At 61.7% G+C, this 12,137-nt stretch overlaps 1 protein-coding gene across 1 annotated transcript; it reads right to left on the bottom strand.

The window, feature by feature from the left end:
* Positions 1-1,969: 1,969 nt before the first annotated feature.
* On the bottom strand, positions 1,970-11,657 carry ZNF865 (zinc finger protein 865). Its single transcript, XM_090260070.1, has 2 exons — positions 11,410-11,657; positions 1,970-5,536 (listed from the first exon to the last, which is right to left on the bottom strand). Exon 2 carries the CDS (start codon positions 5,510-5,512, stop codon positions 2,381-2,383), a length of 3,132 nt encoding a protein of 1,043 aa, XP_090116196.1. The 5' UTR covers positions 5,513-5,536; positions 11,410-11,657; the 3' UTR covers positions 1,970-2,380.
* Between the last annotated feature and the right edge of the window lie 480 nt (positions 11,658-12,137).

Genomic DNA, 12,137 nt, shown 5'->3' with positions numbered 1-12,137 from the left:
AGAGTAGTGCCACCAACAGTGAGTAGCAGCTTACCTTTCTCCAAACCTCTCTAGAACGGGGGTGGACAGCGTCTGGCTATTCAGAGATGGTATGTGGTTCAGCTATGGGAGAGGGGACCAGGACTGGTTGCCAAAATGAAGGGACTCCTGTGATCAGCATGCTTACTAAGGAGGGAGAACTCAGATTTGTGCGCATTCCTGCTCACCCAACACTCCCCAGGCGAGATCCCAAAGACGAGTCAGAACAAGAACAGAACTCTTTCCCCCAAAGAAACACCTGTGTTTCGTATCTCCTGGCACCCGAGCTAGAAGCCTGGGCAGGTCCCTGAAGTCGTCACCTTTCACCCACTCATCTAATTCCTTATCAAGTCCTCGTTACTGAGCCAGTGAAATACCTTTGGAGCCTGAACACACCTTCTCTCACGGGTGCCAGCAAGGCCTCACATCGGGGTAAACACAGCGGCCCAGCCCTTGTCCCTGCCCTGTCCCCCGTCCCATGGCACCATGTCCACCCTCCAGATACAGATCTCAACCTCTTCACCAACCCACAGCTCCTGTGGCTTTGAGAAGGGGCCACAAACATGGACGCTTGTGGGGGCTGGGTGGCAGCATAAATTAAATGAGGAAGGTGACGGGTTCAAGGTGAACTATGGAGACTGACCCTTGGGCTCAGAGTTGGGGTTTGGGGTCATTGTGGGGGCTAGGGACCGACTGGAGAATGTGTGCCCCATCTGAATGGCTACTGAGCTCGGAAGGAGGCAGACTGGGTTGCTAATGTCCAAATTACTGATGTTGCGATACTTCATATTATGTAAAATGTTTTGATTTTCAAATGTTGGCAACTGTGTCAAACTTAAAAAAAAAAAAAAAAAAAGGATGGGCTAATCAAAATGTGTCAGGGGCTCGGATCCAGCCTGGCAGCAGCCAGCTCCCAGCCTCTGGGGTCATCCAAGGTCCACTATTTGTAACTTAAAGCCTTTCAGGACCCAGCTTCCCACACCCCAACCTGCACCCGCTGCAGAATTGCTAGGTTTAGCCAGACACACTAAACCCTGCACCCTTGCCTGCTTCACCTGGCTTTCTGTACCTCTCAGCAATCGCTCTCCTCCACGAAGCTGGTTGGGCCCCCAATGTGATAAGGTGACTCCTCTGTGCTCCTTCAGCCTGTGTTTTGTACAGGGTGGTGCTCCAGGGTGGCTGCCTTCGAGTGTGTGTGGGTGTGTAGAGGGGGGGATCACACTGGACTTGCCCAGGCAGTGCCCTGAGCCAGCTGGGTGTCCAAGTTTCACACCGAGGGGCATGGGACCACAGCCCCAGCTCTAGCCTGGACCCCCCAGGTATCTCTGGAGCCTTTGTCCTCCAAGGCCTCAGCCTCCTCTTCCGACAAATGGGATAACAACACGTTACAGGCATATATCGCACTGAGAACCCAAACGAGGGCTGTGAATGGGCTTTTGGAACGGCCCCAAACTACCCTGGAAAGGCAGGCACTATTAGTGAGCTACACCAGGACCGCGAGTCCACACGGGGCCGGACTATACAGGGGCCGCCTGGACTTCTCTTCCATCTCCCTTGGGGGCCAGGAGCGCGGCCAGTTTGTTTGCCCAGTGCCCGGCGGAGGGGCCGGCAGACGGGGCTGCGGGAAGCGCTGGCTGTGCACAAAGGCAGACGGCACCTTGAAGGGGAAGGCATCTGGGCACATTGTGAGTCCCTGAGAGCAGGGACTTCCCTGTCTTGGACCTGGTGATTGCCCAGTAAATGCCGGGGGCTGAGGAAAGGCAGAGGGCGAGGGGAGAGGCGGAGGCTGTGGGAAAACCGAAACCCCGGGGGAACAATTGTCCTCACCCTTCCGATGGCCAGCACTTAAGCCGCTCTCCCCGGGATGTGAGGAAGGACTCCGTTGCCCCGGTGATAGGTTTATTATCTCTGCTCTGTACAAGCCGCGTCTGACCCCCGCCCCCCACCCCACAATCCAGAAGAGCACCCAGGCCCCCTTGTGCCCTCCCCACTCCAGTCGTGTCCCACTGTCCAGCCGGATCCCCAAGGCAGGGGAAGGGCAGTTCACGCCCATCTCCACCAAAGCTTGTCGGGGACAGGGGACAGAATGCTGCTGGGCAGGGGCTGATGCGGGTTACAAAATGGGGTCGAATGGAGGAGCAAGTTCAGTGTGGGACGGGATGAAAGGGGGGCAGAGTCCGGCTTGGGAGTGATTCAGCCTTGAGTTTGTACAGCGTGGGCCCCAAGGGAGGCGAGTCTGTTTGAAGTTCTGAAGGATGGAGGGGGCAACAGCGAGGAAACGGGCAGAGTCTGACCTGCAGCCGTGGAGGGGCGAGTCTGGGAGGGGACAGCCGAGTGGAGAGGCGCACAGGAAGCACCCTGGTCAGGCCTCCTTCCCGGCCAAGGTGCCGGGCCCGGCTCCAGGACCCCCGAGGCCCTCGGCCTTGTGCGCCAGGCGGTGTTTCTTGAGGCCATAGGTGTTGGCGAAACCCTCGCCGCAGGAGGAGCAGCGGAAGGGCCGGCCGCCCTGGTGGGCCGCCAGGTGCTTTCGGAAGTAACCGGGATCCTTGAAGGCCTTGAGGCAGGCAGGGCAGCGGAGCTCCGGCCGCGGCGGCTCGTGGGCGCGCTGGTGGCGCAGCACAGAGCTCAGGTAGAAGAAGCCCTTGCCGCAGTGCTCGCAGCGGTAGGCGCGCTCGCCGAGGTGCAGCCGCTGGTGCTCCAGCAGGTTGGAGCGGTAGCGGAAGGTCTTGCCGCAGGCGCCGCAGCGCTGGGGCCGCGCCACTGCGTGGAGCCGCCGGTGCTCGGCCAGGCTGGACGACTGCGCGAAGCGCTTGGCACACACGCCACATTTGAAGGCCCGCTCACCCGTGTGCACCACGCGGTGCTGCCGCAAGTACCAGGAGCGCAGGAAGCCCCGGCCACACACGCCGCACCGGTAGGGCCGCTGCTCTGTGTGGCAGCGCTGGTGGCGCATCAGCAGGGCCGCCTCCCAGAAGCGCTTGCCACACACGGGGCAGCGGAAGCCCCGCTTCTGCCGGTGGCTGCGCCGGTGCAAAAGCAGGTCATAGGCGCCAGCGAAGCTCTGGCCACAGAGGCCGCAGCCCAGGGTCCGCCGCACCAGGTGCACGTACTTGTGAGTGACCAGGCCCAGGAAGTGCTTGAAGCTCTGGCCGCAAGTGGCACAGCTGAAGCGCTCGGGGCCTGAGCTCGCGCCCCCACTGCCCCCGGCCCCTGCAGCGTTGCCGGCGTCATCGCCCCCTGACACCCCTGCCAGCGCCGCCACGGCCGCCCCCACCTCCCCCGCCAGCCCGTTGTCCAGCACGCTGGCGGCCTCGGCGCCGCCGGAGCCATCCGTGGGCTGCTGCCCGCTGGGCACGGGCGGGAGCAGGCGCTCGGGGGCGGCCTGGTGGACCAGCTTGTGCCACATGAGGTTCTCGATGAAGCCGAAGGTCTTGCCACAGGCGTCGCAACCGTAGGGCTTCTCCGACATGTGGGCCTCCTTGTGGCTCATGACGTGGAAGAGATCCGGGAAGTGCTCGCCGCAGTCCGAGCAGGGGTAGCTCAGGCTCTCAGCAGCCCCCGCGGCCGCGGCTGAGGCGCCCTGGCCACAGGCGCCGGGCCCGCCCTGGGCGGTGGGGAGGCCCGCGGCCCCGGCCAGGGCGCAGGGCAGCTGCAGCCGGTGCACCTGGCGGTGGCGCGTCAGGCTCTGGGGGTAGCCGAAGACCTTGCCGCAGAGCTCGCACTTGTAGGGGCGCTCGCGGGTGTGCACCACGTGGTGCTTGCTCAGGTGGAAGGACTCACGGAAGCGCTTCCCGCACACCGGACACTGGTGTGGCTTCTCGCCCGTGTGGATGCGCTCGTGGCGCTTCAAGGTCTCGCGGCGCCCGAAGCCGCGCCCACAGATGCCGCAGCAGAACGTCTTTCCGGGGCCGCTGGCGCCCGCGCTGCTGCCCGTCCCGCTGGTCCCCGCGCCCAGCAACAGCGGGTGCGCGCCCAGGAGCGGCACCGGCATGGCCCCGTACACCACGGCCGCCGCCGCCGCCGCCGCCTTCTCGCTGTCGGTGGCCGGGCCGTCGGGGGGCAGCAGGTAGGGGCCGGGAGGAAAGGAAGGCGCGGGCTGCGACACGGCGGCCGCGTCCTTGGGCGCATCGGGGGCGGCGGGCGGCGCGTGCGCGGCCTTGTGGCGGAGCAGGCTCTGCGGCGCCGAGTAGGACTTGCCGCACAGGTCGCAGGGGTACACGGGCCGCGGCCCCGCCGCGCCCGCATGCGCCGCCTGGTGCTTGAGCAGGTAGGCGGCGTCGCGGAAGGCCTTGCCGCAGACCCCGCACGGCAGGCGCAGCAGGTCGGCCGAGTGCGTCTTCACGTGCCGCTTGAGGCTCTCCCTGCGGTTGAAGCTCTTGTTGCACACGGAGCAGGAGAAGGGCTTCTCGCCCGTGTGGATGATCTGGTGCTGGTGCAGGTGGCTGGGCTTCTTGAAGACCTTCCAGCAGAGCGGGCAGGCAAAGGGGCCCTCGCCGCCGCCCGCCGCCGGAGGGGGCGCCCCCACACTCGCCGGCGCGCCGGGGGCTGTGCTCCCCTCTGCGGAGGCCGCGGGGGCGGCGGGCGTGGACGGTGGGCCAGCGGGGCCCGAGGTGGGGGCCCCGGCGGCGGGCGGCGCGGGCAGGCCCAGCGGTGGCAGGGCCGGCCCGGGCTGCGGGGGCGCGCCGGCGGCGGGCGGCACGTCCTTGTGGCAGCGGCGGTGGCGGATGAGGCTGGAGACGTGGTTGTAGGTGCGGCCGCACACGCCGCACTCGTAGGGCCGCTCCCCTGAGTGCACCAGCATGTGCTGCACCAGGTGCGAGGACTGCTTGAAGGACTTCTGGCACACGCCGCACGGGAAGCGCCGCTCCATCAGGTACTTGAGCCTGCGGAAGTAGCCCTTGTCGTCCTTGGCGGCGTCGCAGGCCGCCCCCGTGGCGGGCCCTGGCGGGGTCTGCGAGGGCGCGGGCAGCGGCCCAGGCGTCCCCGCCGCGGTGGCCAGCCCTGGGGTCACCCCCGGCCCGGGCGCGGGGCCGCCTCGCTTCAGGTTCCCAAACAGGTGCTGGTGTCCCGAGAGGTCCACGATGCCCCACTGCGGGGCGGGGAAGGCAGCGTCGAAGAGGGGGGGCGGGGGCGCCCCGAAGGCGGGCGGCAGGGGCGGGTCGGGCTTCTTGGCTTGGGAGGACGACGAGGACGAGGACGACGTGGACGAGGAGGAGGACGAGGAGGAGGGCGCCTCGGCCTTGGGCTTGAAGGCGGCCTGCGGCGGGTAGTCATACTGGGGCGGTGGCGGCTGCGGCGGGGGCTGCGGCGGGGGCCCGGGGGTGCAGGGCAGGGCGGCCACCGCCTTCGCGTGCTCCCCGTACAGCTCCATGGGCTCGAAGCGCTGGTGGTTGAGGAACTCAAGGAAGTCGAAGGGGTAGCTCTGGAAGTGCACCCCGTCCTCGCCCCCGAGGCCGCCGCCCCCGGCGCCGCCGCCCGCCGCGTTGGCCTCCATCTCAGCCGCGTGGCGTGGGGAGACCTTGGCGTGGCGTGGGGAGACCTTGTGGAGGAAAGGAGGCAGCTGAGCAGGCTCCTAGGAGGGGGCGCGGGTCTCCCCGGGCCGCGGAGGGGGCTGTGCGCGCTGGAACATCACAACCCCCCCTCTTCCCCAGTCCTCACCTCTCTCCACCTCCCAGGCCCTGTACCCCAGTACTGCCTCCGCAGGCCTCTAGTTTCTCCCCTCTTCAGACCCCAGTCCTCCCAGCAGCCCTGGCCTCTGCTCTCAGGCCCCTTAGCAAACACTCAGGCCTCAGGTTTCTGCTCCATGCCCCCCCACACACACACACCGGCCCTCTGTCCTCAGCCCCCTCAGGTTCTGTTCAATCACAGCGCCTCTGGAGCCAGAATGCCAGGAGTGACTCAGCTGTGTGACCACCGGCAAATGCCTGAACCTCTCTGTGCCTCGATCGCCTCATCCACAAGGAAAGGTGACAGAGCACGTCCCGACTTCACTGCTGTCAGGATCCGCGCTAACAGAACTCCAGGGCCCTCGGGTGGCTGGTCACTGGCACTCTGTGAGCACGCAGTAACCGGAGGGTATTATATCGTTATCGCTGTCACGGCTGGTAGGAACAGAAAGTCAGCCCCGCTGGAGAGGACTGGAAAGAAGACAGTCTCGGGAGGGGTGGGAAGGAGAATCTGCTGGCCTGGGACAAACGGGTCATAGCAGGGGGCTGGCAGAGAGGGAAGGCAGCCTGGCACAGCGGGGAACATGTGGCCCTGGGCACACCTGGGTTCAGGTCCCACCTTCTTCCCATGATGCCTCCATTTCTACAGGGGTGGTAGGTAACCCCTAGACAGCAGGGGGGCTTAAGGGGGCTGGCACAGGATGTAAGAAAACACTGGTTGGCAGAGCTCACTAGGTCCCCAGAGCTCTCTGTATCTTCAGTGACATCACTTGCTTGGGCAGAGCCCAGTGGCAGCTGTCCAGGGAGGCTTTTCCTGCCCCCCACTCCTGGAGATGGCAGCCATTCTCTGGGCACCTCATTTAAAAGACTTCTCATTCCTGCCCAGACTGGTGTGGCTCAGTGGATTGAGCGCTGGCCTGCGAACCAAAGGGTCGCAGGTTCGATTCCCAGTGAGGGCACAGGCCTGGGTTGTGGGCCAGGTCCCCCACTGGGGGTATGTGAGAGGCAGCCACACATGGATGTTTCTCTCTTTCTCCTTCTCCCTCCCTTCCCCTCTAAAAATAAATAAATAAATAAATAAATAAGTAAATAAATAAATAACCTTTAAAGGCTATTCCCAACTGCAGCTGCCCCTGTCTGCCCACCTGCAAAGGCCCCTGAGCCTCGGACCTGCCTGGGGCCTTGGCAAGCACTTCCACTGCATGGAGTGCGAGGCAGTGGGACAGGCCCCCGAGGCCTGGCCTGCTTCTCAGCTTCTCGGCCACCGTCCCTGCCCCTGGGGCCCTGGCTGTGCACCTGGCCCGCAGGAGTCAGTGGCGCCCACCCAGGCCAGGGCCTCTCAGCTTCCAACCGGTTGCCTGGCTCCCTGCCCTCAGGTGAAAGGTGAGTGTGTCCTCCACCCCTGCCCAAGGCGGTATTTTTAGCTTTCAGCTCTGGGAGTCCTTGGAGGAGACCCAACACCCCATGTCCTTCACACCCTCTGGTCCATCTCATCTCCGGAAGGAGCAAAGGCATGGCTGGCGTGGGAGCAGAAGCCTCGGGGGGAACCTCAGTGGGGAGACAGAGCTGAAGTGGCAGGTGGCAGAGGGGTGCAGGAAGGAGGGGCAGCAGGGGAGAGGCCATGCCAGGCTCACCACCCTGAGAGCGCAGAGCTAATGGCTCCCTGACCGGGCGTGCCCACAGGCCGCCTGCTGGTCTGAGCACATCATGCCGGCTAACCCACTGAATCCCCACCACCAATGACACAGGGACAGTGGTTACCCCCATGTGACAAATGAGAAGGCACAGAGAGGCCAAACGACTTGTCTGAGGACGTAGAGTAAGTCTGTGACTCAACCCACGCCCTCCCCGCACAGGGTTGTTCCCTAAGGTGGAAGAAGGTAGTAGTGGAACTGAGGGGCTAGGGCCCTTATTTGGGGGTGCTCCCTGGATTATGAGGGGCCTGGTGGACGAGGAAGGTGGTCACCACCTGGAGCAAACATAACAGCGATACGGGGAGAAGGTGTCCTCTGCCTGGAACATTCTTCCCCCTGCCTCAAGGCTCTCTCCCGCCTCCTTCAGGTCTCTGCTCTGATGTCACCTCCAGGAGAGGTGACACCCATCGCCTCATCGTCTGCTAGCCCCTTGTCCTGCTGCCCTTATTTTGATCACAGTCACTGCCACCATTTACTGTGTCTATTTCATTCGCTGTCTTTCCTGTCGGGCCTCCACACTAACAGCGAGGACTTGTCGGCCTGGTCAGCCAGTGCCCCAGCACCCAGCAGTGCCTGGCACAGTGTGGGTGCTCTGTAAATATCTGCTGGTGCATGGGAAAGGAATAGCACCCTCCTAAGTCACCGGTAGGTCCATGAAGAAAGCACCAAGGAAGCTGATGTGTGTAAATGCAAACGCAACACACGTGGGAGATGCAGCTAAAGCAGTGCTCAGAGGCAAATTTATAGCTGTCAATGCCTATATTAATAAGTAGCTGTCGCGTGAGTAAAAGGATAAGACTGAGGTGACCAGAACTCCCCCAGGAAGGGAGGGGGATGTTTAGCAGCATCTGAGCTAACACTGAGGTGGGTGCCATGAGAAGGAAGCAGGTGGGCAAAGGCTGGAGGGTTACTTTCGGGTCAGAGAGGAGCAGGGGGTGTTCCTGGGGGACAAGACTGATCAGGCTCATGATTATCCTGATGAGATATCAAGAGACATTTCTGTTTTCAGGAGACCCAAGCCTTCCAGGGGTGCCTCTCTAAGAGGAGATGACCACAGGTGGGTTTCCTTTGGAGGCCTGATGGGGGAATGGTCTCAAGGGGCAGGAGGACCATGGCAACTACAGTCACAGTCACAACAACTCATGTTTATTGTTTGACCAGATAGACAGGAACCATCACCTGGAAACATCACAACAGCCCCGTGCCATCACTGGTCCCATCTTATAAGTGGGGAAACTGAGCAAGGGGGGACTTAGTCTCCCCAAGGTCACAGAGCCAGTAAAGCGGAAAGCAGGTACGGGACTCCAGGTCGCTTTGATGCCAGGACCTGTGGGCTGTTCCCCTGCAACAAGCTGCCTTGTGATAAAATTCTAGTATGTTGATAACAATAACGGTAACATCTAGAAGCATGCAACACTGAATGAGTGCCTTCTGCATACCAAGTACACATCTAAGTCCCTTACAGTGTCCATTCAGTGAACCTTCCCGATAATCCCAGGAGACAGCGGCAATTACTGTTTCACAGAGGAAGAGACGGAGGCCAGAGAGGTCAACGAATCTCCTAAAGTCACACTGTAACAAGCGGCAGGGCCCGGGGTTGAAGCCAGGCCATGGGGCTCCACAGTGCATGCTCTTAACCCTACATGCTGCCCATCACTGTTTCTTCAAAATAAAGGCAGGTCCCCACTCCACCTTAGACTGCAAATACGCTTTGTCTCCTCTGTTTCCCTGCCACCTGCCCCCAGGACTAGCCACCGGCGTTTACTGAATGCTAACAAGCACTGTACCAGGTCCGTTATGTGGCATGTCTCCATCAGACATCAAGAGACTCATGAGATCACTTATAGGCAGGAACACGGAGACCAAACCATGTCTCTCCTCTGCTCAAACGTTGCAGTGACCCCGTATCTCACTCAAAGTCGTTTTGCTAACCTAGACAGCCCCCACGGCCTCCTGGCTGCCCCTTCCATGTGCCAGCGACATTCCTGCCCCAGGGCCTTTGCACTGGCTGTTGTTGCTGCCCAGGTGCTCTGCCTCACTCCCTAACCTCCTTCACATCCTGGCTCAGAGTCATCTTCCCAGGGAGGCTCTCCATGGCCCCAGTAACCTGTCCCCCAGACCCACACTCCAGGACTCCCCAGACTGCTTCATGTCTTTCCTTCCCAGTCAGCACCCCCTAATACACCACTTGCTCCCCCTTTTTGTCTTGCTGGTGGTGGACTCTCCCTCTAGAAGCTGGGCTCCATGCACGCCAGGATCTTTATTTGTTTTGATCACTGCTCTATCCCCAGGACCCAGCACAGTGCCTGCCTCCAAAACTGCTCGCTCAATGAGTGAGAATGAAGCTGGGAAAAGAGGGAGTGGTTGGCCCAGTGATAGCAACACCAGTGGCATCCAAGGGGCACTCTCTTAACCATTTCATTCTCAGGGGAGGGGAGCTAAGAGCAGCCCCCGGGGGTGCACCACCATTGTCCTGGAGGAGGGGGTCACTTTTCAGCTCATGGCTTTTTGGAAAGACAAGATGACAACAGGAAATTGTTGAGAGGCTTCCTGCCACCCTCTCACACTGCACTCTTTGCAACATAATCTTACCCTGCTGTGTTTTCTTCACACGCACGTATTTTCTTCTTTAACTGTCTACCCCTGGACCTAGCACATGCCCTCCACAAGGACAAGGGGCTCTGTCTATTTTGTTCTCTGCTGCATGCCCAGTGTGTAGTAGGTGCTCATTAAACAACTGCTGAACAAACAAATGAACAAGTGGAAGTACATTCTGGGCCTGGTGGAGCAGACAAAGGCCAAGTGACGGATCGCAATGCCACAGCCTCCAGGGCCCTCTAACATCACACCTCCTCTCCCCTAGCTCCAACCACCTGGGCCTCCCAAGTCGCTCCTCCACTCACCACGCTTAGGCCCACCTCGGGACATTTGCACTGCTCTTTCCTCTGCCTGCAACGGTCTAGCCAGACCTCTGCATGGCTGAGTAAGCTCTGCTAATTCTGGCTGCACCTCTAAAGTAGGTACCAGGCTCTCAGAAAACAGCATTGACCGTGTGTACTTGTTTTTGATCTGCCTGCTCCACTGGACTGTTGAACCCACAAAAATAAAGACTGTGTGCATCGCCCTCCTTCCCAGCTGTATGCCCTGGACCTAGAAGAGTGCATATCCGTTCAATGAAGATCAAAAGAATGGATGCCTGGGCAGAAAGAGCTCCCAACCCAGTGAAGACAGGGGTCTTCTGCAGGGAGTCCAGGAGGATGGAGTGAGAGCCGGGTGAGCAGGGACAGGTTAGGACGAGCCCCTTGCGCCCCGGAAGAGGCGCATCCTGAGAGCGAAGGCCTCGCGGAGGGGCGCTGCCCCGTGGGGCCGGGAACGACGACAGGCCCTGACCTGGAGAAGGATGGGGTGGGAGCCTGGGCTCCACTGGAGGGAGAGCATGTGGGGGTGAGAACGCACCTCTAGAGGGAGCCGTTCTACGCGGGGAGGGTCTGGGGGACTGAAAGGGGGTATTTTCTAGGGTAATTACTGGGGAGAAGGGCGGCGCAGCAGGGAGAAACACGGACTCTCGGCTGCTGACCAGGAACTATTTTTTCAGCAGGGAAGGGAGGGAGTGGTTAGGGGTTTCGAGGGGCTGTGTGTGCAGACAGAGATAATGGGGGGCATTCCGCTGTAAAGCACAAATGCAACACGCTGGTGGCAATCCCTAGGGGCTACCAAAGGAGGGTTCGGGGGTAGTGGCTCTGCGTGGGGGAGGGCAATGCTGGTGGCATTTGGGGGGCTGTCCTGCTGGAAGCAATAACGGCCTACGAGAAAAGCAGCAGTTTAGGGACGCGCCACGAAAGAGCGCTTTGGCCGCCGTCCTGCGTGGGGGCACCCAGATAGCTGGCTGCTCTGACGGGGGAGCAGTGATGGGGGGCCCACGGCGAGGGCCCGACGCGAGAAGCACTGATGAGGACGTTCTGAGGACCAGAGCGGGCCTGGGCGGGACCCCCCGCCCCCGCAGCCCCCGGGCCATGCGCCCCGTCACTCACCGGCGCCGGGGTCTCCGCCGGGAGGAGGCCGAGGAGGCGGAGGAGGCGCCGCCGCTCAGGGGAGACCCAAGGGCCTGACCGGAAGTGCCGCCCCCTCCCCCTCCCCGGCCGCCCCGCACCGCCCGCCTGCCTGTCCGCCCGGAAGCGGAAGTCGCGCTCGTCTCCGAGGCGCCGGCGTGGAGAAGCGGAAAAAGGCTGCGCCGGCGGTGGCGGCGGCAACCGGGAGAGGGAAGTGCGCCTGCGCGCTCGCTGGTGGGGCGCAGACGGGGAAAGCCTAGGCCACTTCCGGTGGGCGAGCTGAGCAAGTGCGCCTGCGCCCTGAGCGCCCGCTTCTCATGGCACCGCCCACACGCTCCGGTCATCCGGTTAGGCCACGCCCCCCACACAAATCTCACGCTTAAGCCCCGCCCCCTGCATGAATCATTTTTATTTCAGAACTAAATTATAAGCACCGCCCGACGTCTCAAAATGCCACCTCCTCGCCTTCGGTCTACGCATTCTCTCCTGTTCATTTTCTCCTCCAACACCCCACTCTAGAACTCCACCTCTCCCACCTCAGCCCCGCCTCTTTCCTCTAGACCATGCCCATTTCTTAAGTTCCGCCCCCACGCTCCCCAGCACTTAAGCTCCACCTCTTTCACAATTTTAATGTGATTTTTGTACCTCGAACCTCTAAAGCATTCCCTTAAACCAGTGGCTCTCAAGTTATGGTCCAAACACCAGCAGCA

The sequence above is a fragment of the Furipterus horrens genome, unplaced genomic scaffold (assembly GCF_987537825.1).
Source record: "Furipterus horrens unplaced genomic scaffold, mFurHor1.1.pri manual_scaffold_13, whole genome shotgun sequence".
Lineage (NCBI taxonomy): Eukaryota > Metazoa > Chordata > Mammalia > Chiroptera > Furipteridae > Furipterus > Furipterus horrens.
The sequence above is the reverse complement of the archived record's forward strand: the minus strand, read 5'-3'. Positions and strand labels throughout refer to the sequence as shown.

Bases quoted from the DNA above. Each gene is read 5' to 3' on its own strand.
- ZNF865 (XM_090260070.1), bottom strand. From the start codon at position 5,512: ATGGAGGCCAACGCGGCGGGCGGCGGCGCCGGGGGCGGCGGCCTCGGG.